This window comes from Candoia aspera, chromosome 2 (genome assembly GCF_035149785.1).
Source record: "Candoia aspera isolate rCanAsp1 chromosome 2, rCanAsp1.hap2, whole genome shotgun sequence".
Taxonomy (NCBI): Eukaryota; Metazoa; Chordata; class Lepidosauria; order Squamata; family Boidae; genus Candoia; species Candoia aspera.
The window spans coordinates 203995681-204022740 of NC_086154.1; the positions used below are offsets into that span (position 1 = coordinate 203995681).

At 38.2% G+C, this 27060-nt stretch overlaps 1 protein-coding gene across 1 annotated transcript in view; it reads left to right on the plus strand.

Annotated features, from left to right (window-relative positions):
• LRRC2 (leucine rich repeat containing 2) overlaps positions 1 to 27060 on the plus strand; it is a 91665-nt gene that overhangs the window by 62882 nt on the left and 1723 nt on the right. Inside the window, exons 6-8 of the mRNA XM_063295226.1 lie at positions 20094 to 20239; positions 21864 to 22019; positions 23152 to 23288. Coding sequence (XP_063151296.1) covers positions 20094 to 20239; positions 21864 to 22019; positions 23152 to 23288 — 439 coding nt within the window. The remainder of the gene's footprint in view (positions 1 to 20093; positions 20240 to 21863; positions 22020 to 23151; positions 23289 to 27060) is intronic.

Here is a 27060-nt window from a genome sequence, read left to right on the forward strand (position 1 = left end):
AGTGACCATTCAAAGGGCCTCTCGCTCCAGGAAGGGGCATAACTGGCACACAACACAAAGTTGCGCAAAGTCCCTCCTGGCCACGACTGCCACCTGCTCTTTAAGCAGGAGTCCAAGAGGACCCCCAAGTTCCACACCGGGTCTGTCTGGGACAGTGCAACCCCATCCAGAACCAAAGATGGCAAATTCCTAGGAGCCGATGGGCCATTAACCCACAGCCACTCCACCTTACCAGGGTTCAGCTGAAGCCTGTTGTTCCCCATCCAGGCCCCAACAGCCCCCAGGCATCTGCAAAGGGCAGTCACAGCATCGCTTACTTCCCCCAAGATGGAGATGTATAGTTGAGTATTATCAGCATATTGATAATGCCTCATCCCATGGAGATGGATGATCTCACCCAGCGGTTTCATGTAGATGTTAAAAAGGAGAGGGGACAGTACTCCCTGCGGCACCCCACAAAGGAGGGGCCATGGGGCCGATCTCTCCTCCCCTATTAAAATCTCTTCATCCCGCATCTCATCTTTTATCTATTAGCAAATAATAAAGCCTCATCATTCAATCTTAATCAGTAAAAGTCCATTAAGCGTTACCAGAATTAACAGTAAGTATATTTTAACCTTAAACAAGTAAAACAATTTAATATTCCTTTACGTTACTTTACATACTGACTTATCATTTTCTCTAAAGATACAACAAACAAATCTCTTTTTCCCATATCTTATCTCATATCTATAAACAAGTCTTTAAAGCCTCATCATTCAAACTTAATCAAGAAAAATTCCATTAAGAGCTACCACAAACAACATACTGAAAATCTTGATCTTTAATCCCTTCAAATAATGCCCCACAAATTAATTTCTTATCATTTTCTTTTCATTTCCTCTCAGAAACTCTTTTGCAAGTTTAACACATCCCTTTAATTTTAGCACCATAGCTTATTGTAGTTCTGTAAAAATAAAACAAAAAAATATCTTCTTCCCATATCTTATCTATAAACAAATCTTTAAAGCCTCATCATTCAGTTCTGGTCAAGAAAAACCCATTAAAAGCTACTGAAAAAATCATATACATTTTAACCTTGGCCAAAATAAGCCAACTTTACAATTGTTCTTTTTGCTTTTAAAAGTCTTAATGTTTATTCCTTAAGCAGTGTCCCAAAATAAAAAGGTTGTCCAAGTCCCTCTTCTGAGTTGAAACCCACACATCCAAGTCACTGTTCTGATTTATTATCTGTGTGTCCCTTTTAGCAATGAAAACATCAGCCAGTTTCATTTGTAAGTCCTGTGTAACATCTTTGTCAATATCATTCTTGTAGCCTGTCATTTTTAAATCTGTATCCAAAAGAGCCTGAATCTCAGTTGTATCCTCTTCTATCTCCTCTTTTAAACCATTTTTATAGTAGCAGACAATCCTAAAAGAAAGTTTTGAGTACATTGTTGCCAAATATCCTTGAATTCCTCCAGAGTTAAAATACTTTTCTCAATTCTGTATTAGTGGGTCTTCTCCTTTAAATATAATCTTTCCTTTTTTCTGGTTGCCTCTAGTAACCAGCCTTCAAGGTCTCCTCTTATCATATTTTTCTCTAATCCACAACATTTCCCACAAAATATATCTTACACTTAGATTCAAAGTTTTCATATATTTTAAAAGCATTTTAAACAACCCACTGGTTTCTTATAATGAGTTTCAAAATCTTATTTCCAGTCAATCCAGCCCCTCAGTCCATTTATTAACTTTCCAAAATCAAGGTTCTATTCACCATTTTGCTGCTTATTTATGAATAAATGTTTTTTTCTGGGGAAGCAATGGTGGACTGAAGATGGCTTCACTTTTTGTGGAGCCAATGACTGCGACAGAATGAGGACTGGATGAATGGATGGGCGCCTCAAAATTCCTCTCTGGATAAAAGGGAGAACCTGGGATCACCCATATGTGCTCCGTACAGATGCTCCTCACAAAGAGAACATAAAACACTGGTCTCCGGCAGGTTTTAGAGCTCTGGGAGCTGAGAAAGTCAGCTTTGCCCAAGCCACAGGTCAGAGCCTTCAAAGGGACACTGGGTTCGCCCACTTCCTTTCTTAATCACTTCTGGAAATGGCTTATTAACTGCTTTATAGATATTAAGAACCTTCAGAAGGACACGTTTCATCACACTGGGTGATTCTCCTTCAATCCCCAGTGAAAGAAGTTTCATGTAGGTTTAAGAACAGTTATCCAGGTTCAATAAGTTTCTTAATGTGTTTAGTTCAACTTCCATACAAAATAAAAAGTTCATAATTATCATCATGTATGATTTTCAGAAGGTATAATGCTGCTTTGCTGAAGTATAATAAATGGGTTCTCCAGTTATTGTGAAAATATGATTCAGTAATTCTACATGTAAGCAATTGCCATTTTGCTACACCGTCATCCATCAACCCAGCTGATAACATCTTCAAAGTATCACTGACTGAAATGTTGCTGCTATAATAGCACATTGCTAAAGATCAGGGTTTTTTTAGCTTTGCTTTAACATTTACCTCCCATCTTTCCCCCTGACATTTATTTCACATCTGACATTCCTATCCTATTCTAAAGTTCTGTGCTGCTGATATTATCTTTTAAAGCATTCTCAATATTTTCAACCCTGAAATGAACAGTCATTGTTTTTCCCATCCCAATAAAATAAAAGAATCCTGCCAAGGAGAATTTTATCATGCCCTTTTTAGAGAGTGGGTGGATTGTATTAATTCAAATGTTTGCAAATAAAATTACTTTTGTAAGAACATTCTGCTTGTCCTCTAAGAAGCAGTGATTTTTTTTTTAATGGCAGTTTGTGAAAAATAAAACAACAGCTTACATTGCAGTGGTTTCTGGTTACATCAAATTATTGTTGATTAGTAGTTTCAGAGTCTTTTCCTCTGGGGCAACATTTCCATATTAGTTGATTCTGCAAGCTATAAATGAGTATTTTTAAAATGGCAATTAAAAAAAAGAATTTAAAATAAGTTCAGGACAAGGCAGGGATGGGCTGAATTTTGTCTTATTTGCACAGTTTGACCTTCTTTTTTAAACTGGAATCCCCATGATCCTCTCATGTGGTTTAAATCTACAAAGGAAAAAATGGATACATAGCAAAGGTGTAAGTAATTTTGAATTAAATAGTTCTGAACGTGCACTCTTGGTTTGCAGCATCAGATGTGCCTTCCTGGATCAGCCCACATTCCACCCAATACCAGCCAGTGACATTTGCTACCTGAGGCCCTGCAGCCCACCTCTTTTCTAATCTTTGATTTAAAGTTGATGTTGACAGTTTATCATGGGGTTTCATCGTGGCTAAATTTGATATTCTGGACAGGAAGATAATTCAGTTCTATTAAAATCCATCTAATACCTGAGGCCAGTTCAAACATAAAACAATTGGGGCAATGGTTCCCCCCAAAGTTCCTATGAAGGGATGCTCTGCCTAACAGGGACACATTTCAAAGCCATAGATTTATTCCATGCCAACACAGCACAATCTTGAAGCTGGTCCTGGTATGGAGCATCCCCGTGAAGCCTATAACCAAAGTTATAGAGAGTAGCAAGGGGTAACTATGCTATTTGTTTGGCTCCCATCTCCTTGAAGAGCTTGCAAGGCTGGGATTTCTTGCACATAATCTATTTATCCTGGAAGCCATATTTTGTTCCCCTTGCATTGTTTCAACCTTCCTTCAAAAAGTCATTGCACCCATTGTGTTCTAGTATTTTCTGTGCCCTTTTTCTTTTCTTTTTTTCTTACCTGATTTGTAGAATCACAAATGCATCTGCAGCAAGAGTAGGTTCAACAAGAACTTTAAAAAAGTGTTTTCAGGGACCCTGAGCTTGTTATGGAAAGCATTCTCTTTGCCCTTTTTACCTCGAATGCTTCTTGTTTGGTATAGCATGCTGGTATTAGTGATGAATTGTTATAGTCATTTCCTATTTCCTGTTTCTGATATTCAGGGCTTTAATTACTGGTTTTTATATTGTACACACCTCTTTTAAAATAATACTGTTTCACACTATGAATGAAAGAGGAAATTAATAATTAACTCTACCCTCACAGTGATGTCAGAGATGCTAACTGGAAGGAAGCAGAAACTGCAAGGGGAAATTTATAAGAGACTTCAGTACATCCAAGTTAATCTGCTAGAGGAAAACTCTTTAACATACTAGCACTTCTCAGAATGCCAAAGGGGTCTCACCCCATGGGTCTCATCCCATGCCATTGATATTTCCTCCCACATCATTGTTTTTCAAATGGAAAAAAGCCAACATTATTATCCTATCTCAACTGGGAAGGTTCCTGGTTCTTTAACTCCTGCTTTGGTTGTGCAGCACATGGAGGTGATCTATTTTCCATTGGAGGGAAATCTTGCCTCCTGAGTCCTTAGCTCAGTCAACCATTATGGTAGCACTTTATGCTAGAAATCGACTTTCTTGCTTGTTGAGCTTTCAGTGTTCTCTTGTTTATTCATGGATTCTTATTGTCAAACCTTCAGTGTCATGGTGGTTAGAACTTACCGTCTCTCATCCTGTACTTGGCAATTCCACACAAAGTAGCAATGTATTCCTATGGGCATACTGGGAAAAGCATCTGAATGAAAAAATCTCATCTTGCCACAATCACATAGGTGTCATTCCACAATCATGTTTGGAATGTAATGAAGTATGGCACCATGGCAACTGAAGAACTTTTCAGTGCATTCATTTTCATATTGATTTTTCTTTGCTGCTGATCCTCATGCATTTGTTTTGGAAAGAAAGAGCTGTAACAACAACAACAACCGTGTGTGCATGAAAATTTGTTAAATGTTATTTTTATGGAAGTGAGGACTAAGGAAGCTTTGTTAATGCACAGTTGATAGAAGGTAAAAAATGAGACATAGCAATTGGCCAGCTTAGAGGCAGGAAGGAAGAATAAGAGAGCAGTGACTGACTGAGTTGAATGCTGCAAATTCTAAATGTGCAGAAGGATGGCTATATGAGTTAGAATAATTTGAATATTGGTATACTGTAGCTCTTTGCTTTGCTTATTTTTGTAGATCTAGTAAACTGACTGGAATCTATGGAAGTAGGCAGTATATAAGATTTTGTAATGAATAAATAACCTTTATTTATCCTTAAAATGAAGTTGAAATGGAAATAAAGCAAATTTAATTTAAGCTGAATTTTAACATTTTGAGAAATAGGAAAATTTGTGGTATGGAAATGTCCATAATTAAAGTTTCAATGGCTTTTTGCTGAACAATAATTACCTGTGAATCTGCAATGTAAAAGGTTCTTGGATATGAGGACTGGCATTGCCAGATAATAAATAGAATTCTACATTGTTATGCAGAGCCTTTGTTTTACTTCTGCATCTTGCTGTTTGCAGAAAAGCAGTGCCTTGCAGAAAAACTGTGCATTCCAGCAGAGAGACAAGAAATGTACAACTTAAAGAATTAAAGCTATAATAAATAGGGTGGGAATGCAAATGACATTGAGAACAACAGCCAGACTTTGTCAGGTTTATTTCCATTCATTCTTGTCTCATTTAAGATTTAGCTCATCAGATTTTGACCCATCTATTGGCTTGAATCCAGACATTGTCATGCTTAAAATTCTGACCCACTGAAGTCAATGCCCCATTCAATTTGGTCGGTTTATACTATTATCCAATCCAGTATATTTAATTGAGGGTAATGTGGTTTTAGAAAGCTGAAGTGGGTTAATAATTGAAATTATCATGGACCTTTACATTTCTGATATGCCATGAAATGGGTAGTTCATGCTGAAACCACAGTCAAGCAACCTTATCAGCAAATCCTTTTCAATGACACAAATAAATAAAACAGAACTGAAAACACACCCATTAATCACACAACTCTTTCCACTCAGTAGAGAGAGCTGGGAAGCAGTGGGCTCTTTGAAATGTGCACAGGTAGCATTTTAAAATTAAATGATGAAGATAAACAGAAATATGGGTTGTTTATCAAACAAAGATGACAATTGTGATTGAAAATCAGGGCAGTAGTAAGGGTGGCTGGGAAGTTTAACTGGCAAAGGCAGTGAGGATATATAATTACACTTACACAGAGTCTGCATTAGAACTGATTTAGAGTTAGAAGGCAAAGTACTTGAAAGAAAGGAGGGAGGTAAATGCTGTTAACAATGAAAAGATGGTGCAGTTTTTTTTAAATAAAATGTTACAAGAGTTGCAGAGAGCCACTCATTTTCTAAAAGAAATAAAATATAAAGGGCTTCCTTTATTAAAAGCACTATTTATCTACCATGAGTTCCTCTATGTCAATGAGCATTTGTTGTTAGTGTTTCTGAAGCAAAAGGATTAACCAACAAATCCTTTTGGTTTCAGGGTAGGATGGAAAGCAGCTGGTATAATGTGTGCCTTCAAGTCAGTGTTGACTCCTCACAACTGTCTGGCCAAGTCCCTGCAATGTTCTTGGCAAGATTTTGGAAGTGGTTCACCATTGCCTTCTTTCTGGGGCTGAGAGTGAGTGACTGGCCCAAGGTCACCAGCTGGCTTCATGCCTAAGGCAGGACTAGAACCCACAATCTCCCAGTTTTTAGCCTGTTGCATTAACCACGGCACTAAACTGGCTCTGATTTCTTAAAGAAAGTACCCAGTGGAGTTTTCTTTTACACAGTATAATAAATAGTAGTTCCTATTTTCTGAGCTACAAGAAACCTTAGTTTATTATCTCCTGTTAGTCCTCCCATTCATATTTCTTTGTCAGATCCTATTTCCAAGGGGCCAGAAAGTATAAGGGAGACACTTTTTGTGGCATGATATTAAGAACATTGAAAGAGATTAATGATCTTCTAAAAATATTGTGGATTTTTATTACCAAGGGCACACAACCTTAAGCCAGCCATGTTATATAATCAGTTGGATACATTAGCGCATTGAAAATTTTGGAAGTTCGCTAAGATGGAATCCATGGAAAAAGCAAATAATTTTTACTTCATTAACTCAAATTATAGAAGCATAGAATCATAGAACCATAGATAGAATCATAGAACTGTAGACAGAATCATAGACAGAATCATAGAACCATAGAAGCATAGAACCACAGAATCACAAAATCATAGACAGAATCATAGACAGAATCATAGAACCATAGATAGAATCATAGAACTGTAGACAGAATCATAGGTAGAAGCACAGAACCATAGATAGAAGCACAGAATCATAGAATCATAGACAGAATCATAGAACCATAGATAGAATCATAGAACCATAGATAGAATCATAGAACTGTAGACAGAATCATAGAACCGTAGACAGAATCATAGATAGAATCATAGAACCATAGAAGCATAGAACCACAGAATCACAAAATCATAGACAGAATCATAGATAGAATCATAGAACCGTAGACAGAATCATAGATAGAATCATAGAACCATAGAAGCATAGAACCACAGAATCATAGAATCATAGACAGAATCATAGACAGAATCATAGACAGAATCATAGAACCGTAGACAGAATCATAGGTATAATCATAGTCCTGGTATTCATTATCAGGAATGCTCAGAATGTGAGCAGTGAGGATACCTTCCTCCATTCTGCTATTTTAAAGGTTTGGGCTAGTGCATTTATTTTGCATATAGCTGCAGCAGGGAAGTCTTGGCTGAATGTGCAGTGACTTCCACATGAGCCAGGACTCTGCATTAGTAGCCTCCTCCTTTACATGTAAATCCAACAACAGCCGCCAACATCATTTCAGTAACTGTGGCAGTGAATTATCTGGAGGTCTTGTGCATCAAATGCTGTGGACAATGAGCTCTTTCTTCAAGAGCCTATCTTAATCTGGATGTCTCATCTAAGGAGTGAAGAAACAAGGGATAAAAGCATTAAAGCTACTGGGGTCTAATTTGTGCCCGACTGTCATTCTTTATTTCATTCAAGTTTGGTATCTGAAATGTTCCTTCATGCCTCAATGGATTACTTTTGTAACTAAATACATATGTAATGTTTCTCATTTACAACCTGTTCTTGAATTATTTAATCTACCCATTTGAGAGAGAGTTTTCAGAGGGTGCGGGATGCTACAGCTAGAACTGGGCCCATCTATGACCTCTTGAGGTATACATCTAAAGTCTACTTCCTTTTAAGAACTTTAAAATAAAAATAAACCAGGAAATTAAATGTAAATGTAAATGTAAATGTAAATATATATGAATGGCATTAGCTGAGGCAGGCTTTTGTTTTTGGATATAAAGTGAAAGTGTGATTTAACGGACCCCAATTTAGCAGTCTTTGAATGCAAAGAACAAAATTCCTGACCAGACATCTCTCCAAAGTAAAAGGTCTGTTCATCCAAAGTATTCTGAAGAAGTCAGGTACATTTCTGTTAATTTTATGGCCCTAGTAGTTATTTGCATCATTTGTGCAAGTGGCATAAATTGTTGCAAATTATGTAATAGGAGAATTGCTCTGCAAATTATGTTATTTGAAGACTTAGGCCATTTGCTTCATGACATCATTATACTATATTAAAAAGGTAAAGGTTTCCCTTGACGTAAAGTCCAGTCGAATCCGACTCTAGGGGGCGGTGCTCATCTCCGTTTCTAAGCCTTGGAGCCGGCGTTGTCATAGACACTTCCGGGTCATGTGGCCAGCATGACGACTCGGAACGCCGTTACCTTCCCGCCGAAGCGGTACCTATTGATCTACTCACATTTGCATGTTTTCGAACTGCTAGGTGAGCAGGAGCTGGGATTAACAACGGGAGCTCACCCCGCCGCGCGGTTTCGAACCGCCGACCTTCCGATCGACAGCTCAGCGGTTTAACCCGCAGCGCCACCGCGAATGCAAATGATATAGTTTGCAGTTTAAGAGACATCTGAGAGTAATAGACACCTCCTTCCCAAAACTGGCTCATTAAATTGAAGTTTAACTGTACATAAATTCACCAACCTCCTTTCCCTTTTCATTCCTATTTGGTTTAATTCCCTAACGCTGAGAATCAGTTGTGATCCATTTCACGTTATACACATGTGTCATCACCAGCACTCAAAAGAACTGTTTTTCATGACAGAATTTACAGTAAAAGGGGATAGAAGGACAGCATCACATTCAGATACAGATCAGAAAATAAAAGAACAGTTGTTTGCAAAGAGCTCAGGAAGAAGGAAAGAGGAAAAGTAACTATATTTACCAAGCCCTTTGGCAAATAGACATTTTGCCCTAGGCAGAAACAGAGGCACACAAGGAACTCCAGAGCTACCGGTGGGATGGATATTTGACTCACAGTGGAGCTGCGCTTGCTGCTTGGCCCATTGCCAGAGAGGGCCACTCATTGCTTCCTAAGTGCAGGCACAAATATTGCCTTTTTCCTCCCAGCCCCAGCCCATTGCAAATACACCCTGCACCTGTGTTTTCCACCTCAAAACGGTAATTCTCTGACACCAGCCACTTTAAGCCCTTCAGAGTGGAGGGTCTCTAGTAGGAGCCGCAGAACTGAATTGGCTGCAGTGCCTGGCATGTCCCCTTCCCTCCAGTGCACTGTTTCTCAACCTTGGCAACTTTAAGATGCGTGGACTTCAACTTTAAGATGCGTGGACTTCAACATGGCTGGCCGGGGAATTCTGGGAGTTGAAGTCCACGCATCTTAAAGTTGCCAAGGTTGAGAAACACTGCTCCAGTGGCTAGTTGCTATCCTGTGTGACCATTTTGTTCTGGTTTGCTAGATTGCCCTGTTCCCTGCCATTCAGCAGTTGCTATTTTTTTAAAAAATAATTTTGCAATTGATCCCATGATGGCTCACTAAGTTAATGAACTATCCTCAATCCTAGAAGCTCATGCTCCAGTCAGTCGTACATCTCCCAGCAGGTACCCGTTTGGTTTTTGTCCGGGATGAGTGAAGCATGCTTTCCCATCTACTGCCCACGTTATTGCAAAACGTCTCTTCTAAGTCTTTAAATTGCTACTCTGTTTCTAACGAAGCTGAACTATCTGCTCTTCCTTGCTGCAAAGTTTCCATGGACCTACAAAAGAATGGAGAAATGAAAGAGCACTGTTCCCTCTTGCTTCGATTATTGTAGCATCTGAGCAAAGGTGGAATCATAAAGAGGGGAGGGAAAGAAAAGGTCTGTGTTAATGTTAAGGAGATAGTGTGGGAAGAGTGGGTGGAGGTACTCATGTCTCCAAACATCTGTGAAAGCAAAGGAAAGGCACAAGGACTAGTGAGGAGGGAACAATCCCCACAAGGAAAAAAGTAGGCCTTGATTGACGGGTCCAGACCGGGAAGAGCAAGAAGCAGGGGAGTGACCAATCATGTCTTGTGGTGGCTCTAGTCAGGACTGAGCCCAGCCCAGCCCTCTTGCCAACCCACTGCAGTCCGGACTGGTATGTCTGAAGATAGCTTAAGAAAGAGCTGGGAGCAGCATGGGAGGGAAGCAGCTTAGGCTGCAGTGTGGAATTGCCCTCAATGGTGGAAGTTCTAGAATAAATTGTCTGTAGTAATCCATTAAGATGATACTCAACCAAGAAGGCTCACCATATCACTGAAGCAATGTTGACTCCCTGTGGTGTGTTCAGCCCAGGGGAGAAGCCTACGAGTGTGGGAATAAAATGAAACAGGAGATGCCACGTCTGTTGCCCTAAGTTCCTTCAAACGGGGAAACTTAAAATGTAACAAATAAATGAATAAATTACTCAGCCACTATATTTCCATTTGCTTTTTTAGCTATTTATTTATTTGCCACACTTATATGGCCGCCCACCTCACAACCCTGGGCAGCGTACAGCAGCTGAATAAAACAGCAAATAGAAAAAAAAATCACTATAAAAAGATAAAAAGTAATTATTAACATAAGAACATTATCATTTAATATTTTAAAATATACAAACCCCATGGACAGAGCAAGAATATCAACCACAGTGGAGCCATCTAAGAATGTCTGTGGTTCCCAAAGATCCCCAGGCCTGAAGACATAACCAGATCTTGAGGGATTTCCTAAAAGATGGCAGGGAAGGAGCAAGCCTAACTTTAGTGGGGAGAAGATCCCACAAGGAAGGTGCCACAGCAGAGAAGGCCTGCCTCCTGGGACCCACCAAATGCAAGTCCCTGGCCAATGGGAACCCATAACATCCCTTCCCTGCCAGGTCTAATGGAACGGGCTGATGTAATCAGGTAGTGTGAGTCCTTTGTTAGTTATGAAATATTAATATTAACTTTACATAATTTATGCTGCCTAGCAGTTGGCTTGTCAAAGCAAATAACTTTGTAGCTTTTAAACTATGTGATGTCTGAATGGGCCTTTTTGGAAATAGGTGGAGAGATATCTTCTTACAGGGAAAATGGACAACCAGTTCGCTCTAATCTTTTTGATAGAACGATTTCTTCATGTGGCTGACCCTGATATATTGTATATTTGCTTTTGATCAAGTTCTTTGACAAACAACTTGTGGTATAGATTTATATATTTGGAAGGGTCAATTTAATCATTAAGTCCAACTTCCTTTTCAGTACATAAATCCAAATCAAAGCATCTCTGGCTACTATCCATCTAGCCTCTGTTCAATATATTTTGAAAAGGGGAGCCCACCACTTGCTTAGGTAACTGGTTCAGTTATTAAATTGCTCTTACTGCTACAGAGTTTTTCCTAACATTCAACCAGAATCTACCTTTCTGTAATTTAATACAATTACTCTATATTCTGTATTCTGAGTTTTGGCCTTCTTTTGTGTGACATCCCTTCTGCTATTTGAAGACTACTATCATACTCCTGCCAACAAAATTATGTATTGTCGAGGCCACAGCTTGTCAGTAATATATGGCCATGAAAGTTTGACAATCAGAAAGATGGAATGAAGATCAATGCCTTTGGACTGCAAATTGTTGAGAATATCTCAGACAGCCCAAAGAACAAATCATTCAGTACTTCTGAAGTAAAGCTAGACAGGTCTGTAGAGGCAGTAATAATGAAGCTAAAATTTTGGACATATAATATGGAAGGAAGAGTTTTTGAAGAAGACTCTGATATTTGGAAAAACTGAAGGCTACAAAAAAGAGGCCAGCAGAAGACAGTATGATTGAATGCTATCACTAATATCACAACATGAACTTAAAAGAACTCAAAGAAGCAATTAATGACAGATACTCCTGGTGAATTGTTGTCCATTGGGGCACAACAAGTTAGAACTGACTGAACAACTGAATAGCAAAATCCTATCCCCCCCTCAGTTATCTTTTCTAAAAGCTAAGCACACCAAGTTCACCCAGTTTCCTCTTATTTTCGGTCACGTCCTTTGCTTGTCTTTGGTTTGACTGAATCTTTAAAGTGTATAGTGTTCAAAGTGAAGTTTGATCAATGAAGAAGAGAAGGGAACTATTATATCTCATGATTTGGAATAGTATCCCCAATCCTGTAACTGGATATTTAATTACATTTTCCTAAATGATGAATTGTCATTTTCATCCCATTCTTTCAACCTGTTTTAAACATTCTGAATATTGTTCTTGTCTTTTAGAGTATTATGTAGCCCACCCAGTTTTTATCTTGTGCAAATTTGATAACAATGCTCTCCATCATTTTCCTTAATTGATTAATTCAAATGTCGAAAAGTCCTGGCCAGAGGACCAAACCTTGTGCAATGTCACTAGGTACTTCATTCCGGTTTGACACAGAACCATATAATGAGCACTCTTGGAGTGATATTATTTTTTGCCAGCTACAGTTCCATAAAACTGTCATGTCATTCAGCATATTACTTTACTAGCTTGTTAATCAGACTCTCATGGGAATGTCATTTAACATCAACTTATATGTTAGAGAACTTTTTCTTACAGTAAGAATAATTGGCAGTGGAACCAATTGGCTAGAGAAGTAGTGGTGCTTCATCAATGAATGTATTCAAGCATAGCTGGGCAGCCATTTGTTGGAGATGCTTTAAATGGATTTCTGCATCAAATAGGGGTTGGATTTATTTATTTATTATTCACATTTCTATCACCGCCCATCTCCCCCTAAATTTAATTGTCTAAGTGATCCCATCCAAGTCCATGATTATATTCCCATAATCAAACTTTGTGGCAATCTTGCTTTTATGAATAAGACATTAAATAAGCTGCCTAAGGATTATATCTAAAGGTTGTCTGCAGTTTATTATCCAGAATTCATGAAGTAATTCAGCTTTCTCCAACGTAGCAGCCACCAGTTATGGTGGGGGTGTAATTCCCAGGATTTTGAAATTTCTGAAAAAAATTGAAAATACTAAAAAGAATCTATAAATACAATAATATTTGGGTATTTTCTTTTGGTATGTGAACTATTCCTAGAAATGTGACTGCTTGACAAGGATGTCATGTAACTAGTGGGACACAGGTACACTTCAAAACAGTGTAACAGCAACAAACGTGTTTGTGATGGTCCTCAAAACTGCTGTAAATGGTACTTGTGTATCATTGGCACACATAGCATGCTCTCTATAACAGATGACTGACTTGTGGACTCAGTGAATACTGATCTTTAAGGAAAGGAATGAATACTAACAGACAACTCCAGTCTATGCTGAAGTAAGGAAGTTGCATGGGCCTTGAAGCAAAGAGTTCAGAGAAGTCTGACAACCTTTAAATACTTGTTAAATGTCCTAACCTAGTTCTCTTATTGTTCTTGATGGAAGGAAGAAAATGCCATACACATTTATAAAGCTTCCTTCAATTTATCCCCATAATAGCAACACTCTAAGGTAGACTGGGCTGAGAGACAGTGACTGGTCCAAAGTCAGTGATTTCCCTTGGCAGAAGGTGGAATTGAATCTGGATCTTCTAGGTTCTAGTTCAGTACCTTCACCATTATACTACACTAGTTCTATTATTACTAATGAAATCCATGCATAGTAGATTGGGAGTAAGCCCTTGCTCAGTCCTGATGGAAGAGGCACCAAGAGCAGAGAAAGCTTCTTTAGAATTTATCTGATAAGACTGAGATTGGAAGGGAAGATTTATGGAGCCAGATACAGGGACATGCCTGGATTTTAATAGCTGTGATGTTAATTCTCAATTTCGTATGTAAACTGAGATATATCCATTTTGACAATGTGTTCAAATGGTTTCTAGTAGAAATAGATATGGTACAAAGGAACTGAAGAAGTCCTGCATTGTCCAAATGCAGCTTGGAATGAAATGCTGTTCACCTTATAATCTAACACTGTGGTATGTATGTGAGAGTGAGTGAGACTTCCTAATGTGTGAAAATTAAACTAGGAGAATGGACAGTAGCATGACAATATGGAAATAGAGTTCTGAATTCTGCATGACATATGCTTGGAAAGAGACTAAAATCTAGTACCAGTACTGGGAACTTCTGATTATCTAATCAAAAAACCCATTAAAGGAAAACAATTAAAAGGGTAGTTGGACAGAATAAGGCAATAGGCATAAGGTGCATTGTTTTTTCAAATATAATTCTAATAAATATAATACATTATTATTATTATTATAAATTCCTTTCCAACTTTTGTCATGCCCACAGCAGGGGCAGCACCTTGCTGACACTGGTACTTAGGAAAGCTGGGAAAGAAGGGTCAGATCTGGTTACCATTTGGATGACAGCTCACCAGCAAATCTCACAGCTGAAGGCTAAATTAGGAAGTTAAAAGTATCCCAGAAAGCAGCTGCAGGAAACCACTTATTCAGTGTTTTTCAACCTAGGTAACTTTAAGATGTGTGGACCTCAACTCCCAGAATTCCCCATACCGGTTGGGGAATTCTGGGAGTTGAAGTCCACACTTCTTAAAGTTGCCAAGTTTGAGAAACACTGAACTTACATATTGCTCCTATGAAATCTACATGGGACATTCCATGCAGTCACCAGGAGACATGCTCAATTCAATTTGTTTTTATTATGCCTATTTTAGAAAAAAAGGTTATTTGATACCTTGGCTCTTAGGCATTGTTTGCTCTCAAGAAAAATAATTACCTTAAAGGCAAAACATTATTTTATGCTAGTCACCAAAGAACTGGAGATATTAACATTCTGATCCTCAATCTGTTTCCTGAAAGTAAGCCCAATTGATTTTAATATAATGAGTGTGATCCAGGATAAAAGACTCTAGTTAGTGCCTTTTTATGTTCCATTGATCTCCATGGGGGAGAGTTCAACATTTAATTAATGTATGCAAGTGAGCAATAATCATTTTTTTATGTCTCAAGCATGGGAAATATTAATGTATTTATCTATAACAGGATCATCTATTTCAGTACTTTAAAATGTATTTAATAGAAGCCTATTCATGTTTACTTCAAAGTAAAATCCACTACATTCAATCTTGTTAATGTGCACGGGCTGCAACTTTACTGTGCAAACCTAGGCATGTTATTCAATAGAGTGGATTTAAATTTAATCTTAGTCTCATTGATTTCAGTCAGTTTATTCTGACTAAAGAGGACTTCCAGGGGATGTATGGCAAACTGAAGGTGGCTCTGTGAAAGTGGACCATGGCAAAGACCAAGGAACCGGTGAGTAGACTGGTTCCTCGGAACCAGTCTGGATAAGGAGAGGACAGAGATTGCCCACATGTGCACTGGATGGCTGCTCCTCACAAGGAGACTGCAGGACAGTGGTTCCCACGGGTTTGAACACTGGGATCAGCCGTCTTGCTTGCAACTATGGGAGAGCCTTTTAAAGGACACTAAGTTCTCAAATCTCACTTTCTAATCGCTTTTGGAAATTGCCTCTTAACTAACTTAAAGCTATTATAGACCTTTGGAACAACAAGTTCAAACAGTTTTCATCAGGTGAGTTTATGTTCAACTCTGAACCAATAAATAAATAAATAAATTATAAGCTTAAGAATTTGAAGAATTTAAAATAAACAGCAAAAAACTAAATAAGAATGTTATAAATGGATTAAGGGTCCAGATAAATTTGAAATATTGACTTTTACTATAAGATTTTGGAATTAATTATAAAGAATAAACAGCTTCTCATGGGAAACAGATTTGTTTTGGTTATTGCAAGACATAACAAAGATAAGTAATTTTATGATTTTAGAACCTGGACACTAGAGGGGACTAAAGTTCCTAAGAGAGGGGGGAAAAATAAGCCTGCATTTGTTTATTGGGACTTACAAAATGATGCAAAATGCTATAACATCAAAAATATTAAAGATATTTTATTATTAAAGATTTTTGAAGAATGGAGCCAGAAATTACTAGCCACAATATCATCAGTGTCAGTAATGCCCCTATAGATAGACTATGTCCAAAAGATATTATTGAAGAAATGACAGATGTGGAACAAATTTTGTCTGACAAGATAGAGATGGTATTGAAAGTGGATTTACAAATGAAAGACCAAGAGAAAGACCTCGATATACAAAAGAAACTGGCTGATGTTTTAAAAATCAAAAGGGAAATACAAATGACAAACTAAGAGAATGACCTGGATTATTTTTTTCTTATTGGATTTACAATAGAAGCTTGTTAAAGCCTTGAAGAACTCCGTGCAATGGGACAAAGAAGAATTGGCGAGAAATCAAACCCTTTGACAATATTTGAATGAACTAAAGATTAAGACTGGTAGAAGTGAAAGAATATAAAGTTGGTTTATTTGGTCAAGGTTAAAATAATATATGTTGCTACAAAGCTGGCAACCCTTTATGGACTTTTTGCTGATGTCTAGACTGAAAAGTTGATGCATTATGGATTTGTCTATAGATAAGGGATGGGATAAAAGATGAGGAGATATTTGTTTGTAACCTCATAGGGAGTGGAGAGCCACTACATTTGTTTACACTTATTGAGATGAAGGTGGGAAGTCACTTCATTATACATTTTTTCTTTATTATATTCTTTCTTTTCTTGTTCTTCTTTCTTTTTCTTTTTTCCTGCACTTTTAATTCTTTTTTTCTCTTCTCTTTCTGTAAGTTTAGTTTGTATTGTTTTTACTTTTATAATCAATGTTTAATAAGAATTATATGTATGTGTGTATGTGTGTGTGTGTGTGTATAAAGTTTATTGTGACTAAAAATGGGCCTAACACAGCACATTCATTGCAGATTACTTTCAATTAATTGTGTGAAGAAATTCCTGATGCCAAGATGTGCTGAATAAATTAGTCTCGCACAGCTGAGTGGATTGGACCAGAAGAAATCACTCCTGCAAACAGAAGTTGCTCTCCACCACCAAACTTTCTCTTCTGCCAGGAGAAAGTTGGCTGTTGGGTTTTTGTGACAGAGATCCTCTCTATAAAATCATTCTGGCAGCTAAAATATACTAGAAGAGAAACTGCCAAAGAGGTAGAGAAGGTAGAAGAGGTAGAGAAGTGATGCTGCAGACAAAGGATCTCCTGGCTTAAGTCATACATATATCAGCATTTTCTCCTAATTCCCTTCTTTGAGACAGAAGCTAGTTGGACCAGTTGGAGTTAGCTCAGCTGACCCTCAGCCATGGCCCTGCTGGTTTTAAAACTTGGAAGGCAAGTTTTAGACCCCACATGCTACTAGAACAGTGTTTCTCAACCTTGGCAACTTCAAGATATATGGACTTCATCTCCCAGAATTCCCCATGCTGGCTGGGGAATTCTGGGAGTTGAAGTCCACACATCTTAAAGATGCCAAAGTTGAGAAAGACTGCACTAGAAAACCAGCCAGATTACACTGTTAGATCAGTACTTTTATGATCCTTCTAAGAGCCATATATTAAATTGACAATTGAGATTATTTTGTTTGAATAAGAATAAAAACATTATTTCCTTTAATACCTATTCTGGATTGGATAATTAATTTTGAATCCAGCAATACATTTTTTTTTAAAGACATGATTTGGAAAACTGCTATTCAGGCAAAAGTATTTAGTGTACTACCACAAATCATTTCTATAGTAATCATAAAATGGTGCTGCGAGATCTTTCCTTCAAATATTAATATGTGAAGTTGGTTGGCCGCTTCTCAGTCATATAACATTTCTTTCTGTCACCTTTTAAAGGACTTTTTAAATGTATGATTTTGAGAGCCTCAAAGTTTATGATGGCATGTGCATGGTTTCTCATTTAGAATTGTCAGCTGTTGCCCTCATACCTTTAAACTAATTGATTAAAGAGAATGATTATGAATCTCCAGTAGGGAGTCACCCAGTGTATGGGAGGAGGTGCATTTTTGGGTGTTACAGAATATTTATATTCCCTTATTAAACCTCCTCACTGATGTCTGTTTCAAATAAGGATTCAGAACCCTTGTAAAACTCCAGCCTCAACTGAAAGTGATATTACTAGGACTATTTATGTCTGCATAAAGCCAGTCTACAAGAAAACACTATTCAACCAGTTTGCCAGAGTTGACAGTGGGTCAATATCACCGTGAATATCACAGTACAAATGTCTTTATGATGTCACCCATAGGAGGGCTATGTTATATGGACTGTAAGAAGTTGGCAGTAAAGACTTGAGTTTTCTGTATCTCTTGGCTTCCATCTGAGACTCATGTGGATATTTGCAGCCCAGATATAACCTTTAGTTTTTTGAAAAATTATATCTGCATTATATCAGCCTTCCAGCTAATCTTTAAAAAATAAATAAATAAAGCTGACGCAGCCATAAGGAAATTGCTATGGGTGGCCACAGAAGTTATGTGTCAAATTCTGCAAGACGGCAGGCATAGCATTACAACTGAAGCCCTGTGTATGTGCCCATGTTACACGTACAAAAGAGACAGGGCTTTGATTGTGACACTGTACTGCCATCTTGCAGAATTTGACTCCCCCTATGGGCACCACTGGAAATGGCAACTATCACTATACTTGAGATAAAAGAGGCATAACTGAGGGTGGTTCAGTATTTCTGTTTCTCAAAATAACAATATAGTTAGCAGTGTTTGAATATTCATAATATCTTTCCTGAACCCCACCCTACTTGATTTGGAGAAATTGCAAATGAAATACTTATCTGTGTGCCATGGCAAACAAATTTACCTGATTTTTGCAGTTATTACCATATCTTTGCTTTATCTTTCTCCTCCATGTGTGAGACTAGATATTGCAGGACCTGTCCTATTAAGCAGTGAGATGGCTTTATAAGTGTGTGTGTGTAGGTCAGAGAGAAAGTATAATCTCACCCAACACCATTCTTCTTAAGGTCCCAGGAGGTTCCCTGATGTTAGAGGACAAAAATCTCTGCGGTATTCAGCTTGCCTGGTACCTCCAAATTACTTTGCTGCCAGAAATATCTGCAGGGGCCAAAACTGGCAAGGTTGCAGTTGTAGCACCCAAGTCTTGCTTGTTTTATATGTTCATGAATGTTATACACAGTTACAAAGGTCAGGGCTTCAATCACAATGTCATAGCCACCATTTTGCATGTTTTGATCCCCCACCCTGCAGATGCTGTTCCTTGCTGTTTTTAAATGCTCTGGAGAAGATTCAACTGTCAGGAATCTCATCAATTTCTATATGGGATGCTATTGCTATCTTGTCTTTTCTTTAGGTAGTGCACATCTTGAGGAAGAAGCTGGGGTGTCCACAGGGTGTGGTCAAAAAAGTGAAGTTGGCTGCCATGACAGTGCAATTGAAGCTCTTCCTGTTTCTTATGTTGCACACATAAAAAATCTGGTGCAGCTTCAACCACACCATCATGGCCACCATCTCAACTTTTTTGATCATATCCTGTGGACACCCCTGGGAAGAATGCAACTTATTTTTGATTATTTTTAAAATTGAAGTAGCTGAACCATTTGCCAGTTACTGAGAGGAAAAGTCATATCCATTTAGGAGACATAAACTTGTTTAAAAACCTAGAGATGGCATAATCATAGAGTTGCGTTATTCAACATCCTGTCCAATAGGAACCAGTAACTGTGAGAATACCAATATTTAAAATATTGCTGTTTCAGCCAGATAAACTCCAATAGTCTATTAAATGAAAGAACTTCCATAAGGGAAGATGTACATTGCATGTAACAAATGAGAAATAGTGAAAATGTTTGATTCTGCATATGGCCTCATTTTTAAAATAATGGAGTGAAGCCTTATGCCAGGTATGCAGCATAGAGCAATTGACCTCATTCAGCCAGCAGAATATCAACTATAATTATAGTCTATTTCCTCATTTGAGTCTTTATTAAATAACATATTATTTCTTTACAGCTAAGCAATTTGAACCAAGTGACATTTGTGGATGTATCAGCAAACAAATTCTTTTCAATCCCTATATGTGTGCTCCGGATGTCAAATCTTCAGTGGCTTGATATAAGTAACAACAGTCTGAAAGATCTCCCACAAGACATAGATAGGTAGGTTTTTATGTGGTCTTTGCAGTGACGGTTTTAGCAAATAAAGTGTTGCCTGGATATTTTGTCAACATTTGTAAGTGGTTGGAAAACTGTCAGCCCATTTATGGTAGAGTCACAAAGCCTTGAGTTTACAAAACTATTTAGGCAGGTCACTTCCATGTTGCCAGTGCTCCTCGTCTCCCCTCACAAAACAGTCTGAAACTGACCCACAATCATCTTCATTTCTGTCATCCTCAACTGCCAAGAATACACACAGGTAATATCATAAACCAATCAGTGCTTCCCCTCAATATCCCTGTGAGCTTCTGCACTGAAATCCTAGCAGTTTTGCAGTCAGGTGTATTTCCCAACACACATGACCAGGGCTGCACATTGCTATGGTAGTTCAACATGGAAAAGCAAAGAAAAGTTCCAGCCAAAGCATAAAGACAAGTTCAAAGAACAGGAGGGTGAACCTCTAAGGGTGTGGAAGGTAAACCTAGCATATCTAGGCTGCAGAAATCCAGCTGATTGCTACATGGTGGCAAATCGATTCAGAAAACCCAGATTTATCTTGTGGTGATTTGGACTTTTGTAGCCAAAAGTCAGAAGCAAATTGAGTCAACTTCTAAAAAACAGATGCTGTGAGATCAGTCAGGTCTGGAACTGATCCTGAAGAAAATGGTGCAAACCAGTGATGTGGAAGTGTCCACACTCAGATGGAATTGTGCAATTTACTCACAACCCAAGTTGTGTTTTCAAAACAATAAGGTACAGAAGAGAGCCAGAGGATTCTGATGATAACATTATATGCCCACAGGATTCAGAAGTATTTTATAAATAGAATAAACATATGACCCATGGTGGATTTAAAGAAATCACACTGGGTTTGTGTATTTATGTATGCTTGTGTGTATACACCCCTCCCCATCTCACACAGCAGCATCTAAACACACTTTTAAATTTAAAAATTGGGCAAATTTCCTTTACGTAATAGAAAAAAGCATGAGCAAGACTTGTTTTTCACAATCCCACCTTTGCAAGCCAGAAAGAAATGAGCAGGTAAGCTGACATTCATCAGTCCTTTAATTAATTGCCTCATTCACTCCATCTGAATTTCATATTCTTTATAAAAAAGTCCAAAACAAAAGGCACTATAAAAAACAGCTTTTTGTGTGACTTATCTTTTGGATATGTTGGGCTTTCATGTAGCATTTTCTCCTATGACCCACATAAATTGTTGTCTATAAGTTGTGCATAGGTTGGAAGCCCTGTAGACATAATGGATCAAGAGGCCATGAAATGGTGTCCATTGTCTCTCCCTTTCAAAAGATTGCATGCCAATAATGTTTCTGCTGCCACCAGTGTGAGATCAAACATGAGGTAAAGCCATTCTGCCTTTTGGTTCAGGACAGAAGAGAACACCAACCAGATGACGCTTTTCACACCAGGCAATGATTTTGTTGACTTTGCACTTTCATCTTATTTTATCAGCTTGATTATAAATATATCAGTTATTAATATATGTTATAATACAGGTGTTAAACAATATGTTTATATGTGTATACCATATGAATATGCAATAGAAAATTGTCAGCTCCTCTATACTGCACATTTAATTTTGCTATTTTGTTAATTTTCTAAGGCTAGAAAAGTTACAAACTCTTCTTCTGCAGAAGAACAAGTTGACCTACCTTCCACAAGCATTGGTCAACTTACCAAAACTCAGTTTATTGGTTGTGAGTGGTGATGATTTGGTTCAGATGCCCACAGCAATTTGTGACTCTACCACGGGCTTGAAGTAAGTCAATGACTTTCTGACACATTCTCTTCCTTTGCATTTTTTCTTGCTATTAAGTAAGTGTATCTTAAGTAAAAGACATCATATAACATTATTCCACAAGCAATGATGCAATAAAACCCAATGCATCTGAAGGTCACCAACTAGGGAATGCTGGCTTGCAATTTTATTGATCCAAATGACATCCCTGTTTTGTTTTGTTTTTTCTGGATTGCAAGTGTACCCATACATAGTATGAGAGGATACAGTAGTTAATTAGTTAATGCCATGCAGCTAAAACATATAATAGAATAAGCATATGGCCCATGGTGGCTTGTTGATCACTCCATTGATTGTCCTGGTTCTTAATTCCAGAAGAGCAGCACAATATCAAATGTAGAAGCTATTTCATATGCAAGAAGGAGGTAGGCTAAGATAAATATTTAGCATGTAACAGCAATTATTTGCATTTGTGATTTGGAGTGCAATTATGCATCATAATGGTATTTGCCAATAAAGTAAAATCTGTGTGAGCCTGGTTAATTGCATAATAAATTTTTCCTACAGAAAAAAGACCACCCAGTCCATACTGACATATGGTACAGGGCCTCTGCCTCTGAAGTCAGTCCTATTCGTAGAGGCTATGCCAAAAGTCATTAAGAATAAATATTTCACAAAACTGGATAAAAAGGATCAGAGCTCTTTGTTTACAATATACAAATTAGATTCTGGGTATTACATTGCTCTTAATCTCTTGCTACAAGTTGAACAATTTTTTATGTGTGTGCATTTTCTAAAAAGAGTGTCATACAAAGTAATATTCATGGACTAAGATGTGACACAAGCAGCTTCAGTGAGTCAAGACACATGGGGATACTTTTTGATTCAATAATTAAGCTTACACTTTTAGTGTTTCCCATGCCTGCCTCCAGGAAGACCACTTCTCAACTGACATTTCTAATAGATAATTAGTATTAGGAACAGTGAATAGTGTAGTAGAGTTTTGTTTGCAAGTTGACTTTGCTCTGTAATGAAGTAGGAAGAACAGAAAATTTATAGGGCTAAAAATCATGTGGTATATAGCAAGTAACAGTCTGCTCATGATATGAAGCATTTAATAATGCCTTCATGGTAATATGTCATCCCCTTGCAGATTTATAAGCCTCAAGGATAACCCTCTTGAAAGGACCTCATTTCAGGAGATTCCAGAAATAACGGAAAGTGACCGTGACCGTGAGCTGTTTGAAAAAGAATTTATGAAAGCCTACATTACAGATGTACGAGAGAGAGGTATGGACGCATATAAAGGAAACTCCAAGCTAATTTCCTTTTCAATCTAAATGATTTTCTGGACACACTTGGAAAACATCGAATCGTTTATGCCCATTGCTTCCATGTAAAACATTTCATGAGGAATCTGGAATTTGGTAGGAAAACTAAGCATTGTGGGGAAGGAGTGTACTTAGTCTCAATCCAGCCCTCTGCTGACTTAAGGAATCTTTCAACTACAGCCGCATAGACGTAGAGCTATTTAGCCTCTGCTGAAGAAACTTCAGTGAAAAAATAAAATGACAGTGGAAGTCAGCATAGCAATGTCAGTGTTTCTATTTTTAAAAAGAAAGCTAGTTTCTAACTGTTATTGTAGAAAAGTGCAAAAAGCATCTCAGAAAGGAAGATGAGGGCAATTTTAGCAGCTTTCTTTTTTCTCTCTAGTTTCCAGCTTGTGCCTTCATAGTAACACAAGTGCTATCCTCTTGCTTAATTCTTGGCAGACCATTTTATTTCTATATCTGCCAACAATTACTGAATGATTATTAAAGTAACTTCACACGAGTGAGGGTTTCCAACATTTTACATTTGCCCTCCTCTTTGCCCATTGTCTTCTTTTGAAAATCATGTAATCCAAAATATAAAGTTGCTCCTCCCTTTTCCTTTATGCTTTTAATAGCAGCATGACATATAGAAAGTTACAGAGGTTAAGATTTTGCATTCATGGAAAAATGTGTCCGGAAAGCATTCCTCAGGAAACTTTTATCTGTCAGATTTCTTTTGAACTCAAAAGTGCAGATCCAGCAAAATGGAAATGTCCTGTTTATAGAATGGACTATTGATTGATGCTGACAGAAGCCATGAAGATGGAAAGCCGAATTTGTCTTTTTCCAAGAATTTTTATTTCCTTATGAAATCTTAACTCCTGACATTTTTTACAGAATCCCTATTGCTTTTTATTATAGAACATTGTTGCACACATCAAACAATATTTACAGTTATCATTAAGCAGTGGGTATAAACCTGCAGTCTCAACTTCTTCATCTTCATTGATTGCTGAAAATTTCAAAACTGCGTAACAGTTGTAGTTCAATAGCTAAGTCTCTGATGGCCCAACCTCCACACTATATTTTAACTCCTGCAAGTCATTCCTGGTGTCTAACTGTAATATAAGAAAACTTTATACTTAGAACAATTTCCAGGAAGGACAGTTGTATTGCTGAATCATGTACTGAGTCTTGTAATAAACAATCCATCTTGCAAATAATTACATAATACAGCTTGGAGCCAAAAAGCTGTTTCGGATCTTTTACAAATGCGCTGGCGCTTCTAGACTCCTCTCTCCATTAAAGCACGCAAGTCATGTGAAGGAGGGAGAGAGAGAGATTGAGTGTCAGGGGAATTTCAAAAGCAACCACCCATACTATAGAAACAGCTGCAATTGGAAGAAGGAAACATATGAGAAATTGGGTTCTGGATCCTGGCTTTTGTTAATGGAGGGGGAATAAGCAAAGCATAAGCAACTTTGCTGAATTGTTTCATTATGAGGTCTCCATTGCATTTGATGTGTGGGAATTCAGGATTGCCCTCAGTCTGGCCAACTCTGTATTAGCGTTGTAGGTGTATATCTGGTATACAAAGTGGGAAAAGGATTGGATTTGGATGTGGTGCACTTGTCCTGAGCATTCTCCAGCCCATCTCTCTAAAAAGCATCTCTCCCAGAATATCTTGCCTACTAGGGCAGGCAACATTTCCCACCCAAATGCTGTATTATCATTATTATAATCACTGTCAGTATCATCCAAGGGAGATGTTTAGTGATGTCAGTAGGGAGTCCACTCCTTTTTTGGGGAGTGCAAACTAGGTGTGATGAGCTTTTTGGAAGCTTCATACTACTACATGTACCTTTCAGGAAAAAAAGTGAGAAAATTGCAGCACCTCAATCTGGCAACACAGTCATAGACTACTCTTGGGCTGAGAGGCCATTTGTCACCATATATATCTGGTGGGTTGCCACCTCAGCACTTCAAATTTGGGGTCAGCCAGCAGAAGCAGATTTCTTCCAGCAGAAGAGATTTCCCCTCCCCTTTACCAGTAGCTGATTTTGTATCATCCTAACTTTCTCCAGCCTATTCGTTTTTGAATCAGGATGGCCTTGTAACTTGGTTGATAATGCTACATTTTGTTTTGTTGTTTCAGAAGTTGCATAGATCACAAATGTTCAGATATTTGTTTTTATTCTTGTGTGGTCAAACAGTGCCATAAGCGCTTACAAATCATTGTCATTTTTAGAGCAAATAGACCATTTACACAACATGAAAGTAAATAATTACTCCAGCTGGGAGCCATTGAGGGAAGGAGCTGACAGATGGATTACAAAGAGGCAGAACCTTTTCGGATAATGATCAGGAAGGTTATGTCTATAATTGTTGAGGGTCAGGCCAGGAGCTATCAGGAACAGCATGTTACAGATTGGTTTCGTTTTTTGTTTTTTTGCTCAATGAAACTAGTCTAAGTAAAAGGATCTAAACAGAAATGGGGAACGTTCCTTCAAACTATTAACAAGATATGACATAAAATAAGGAATGAGCACAACCAAGGTCTCAATTTGCCTAGTGACTGACAGCAGTCTGCTTCAGCTTGCATTAAGCTGTAATGTGGTTGGCTTGATTTTAGCGTAGTTTATTGAGTGCACAAGTGAATGCCTGACCCAGAGATGGCACCAATTGCTTTAACTTGGCTAGGTAAGGAATCTTCAAGCCATGTGGCCCATGGGCTGATTTCAGTGGGGTGAAATGGAAAAGGGATGACACAGGGAGGAATCTCGCACTGCAGATGGTGCCTAGTCTGGCAATGAAACATCTGCAAGGAAACAACAAGGCTCAGAGAGTGCCGAGGACTCCACAGGGGGGAGGGTACGGACTGTAATGAAACAGAGAGAGTGGAATGTAGGAATGGGACAAAAGAGAGAGGGGAATGAAGAGACAAAGGGAGCATTATACAATTTGCAAATTTTGTCTGATTTTGACACTAGCTCGGCCCATCACCATTGGCACTTAGTTTACCTTTCTTATGTGTCCCTTGCGTGAGAAAAGTCAGCCCATCCATGCTTCAGCCTCTCCAATGAGATGGTGCTCAGACAAGTAACCTCCCCACGGCCACTGCAGTTTTTCCTCCTGCTCTGGGTCCAGAAAAGGGGTTCTGTTTGCTCTACCATGTGGGGAGAGAGTGAGGGAGTGGGAAGTGCCTGACAGACACTGTTCCTAAACATGATTGGTTTAATTTACATGCCTGCCAACTTGCCAGGCAACTCTTGCTAGGCTGGAACTGTTCAAGTGACATGGGCAGGCAAGCCAAGAAGACCACAGTGATCATATGCCTGAGGCACAGAAATGGGAAAGTATTACTCATGACATATATTTAGGATGTAGTTCATTCTTTGGGCAATAGGTTCTTCATCCAAAGCTTTCATTTATTATATGGGTAAGAAGCTTTTCCTGAAATCTAACCAACATTCAACTTCTAGTAACTAAAGTTCATTGTTTCATGTTCTGTCCTGAGTACATTTAACATACACATAATCAAGATGATAATTTCCTCCAATGGGAAGTTTTTCAGGGCCTTTCTAATCTACCTTGGCTTGTTTCTCATAATATATTTCTGAAAGCCCCCCAGAATGAAGCTGGTATTCAGATGAAGCCTGACTAGGGCCATGTATCATGCATAACTCTTTTGATTTGAAAACTTTGGAAACTGAGCTTAAAGTGACATAGAAGTGATACATTTTCCCTTA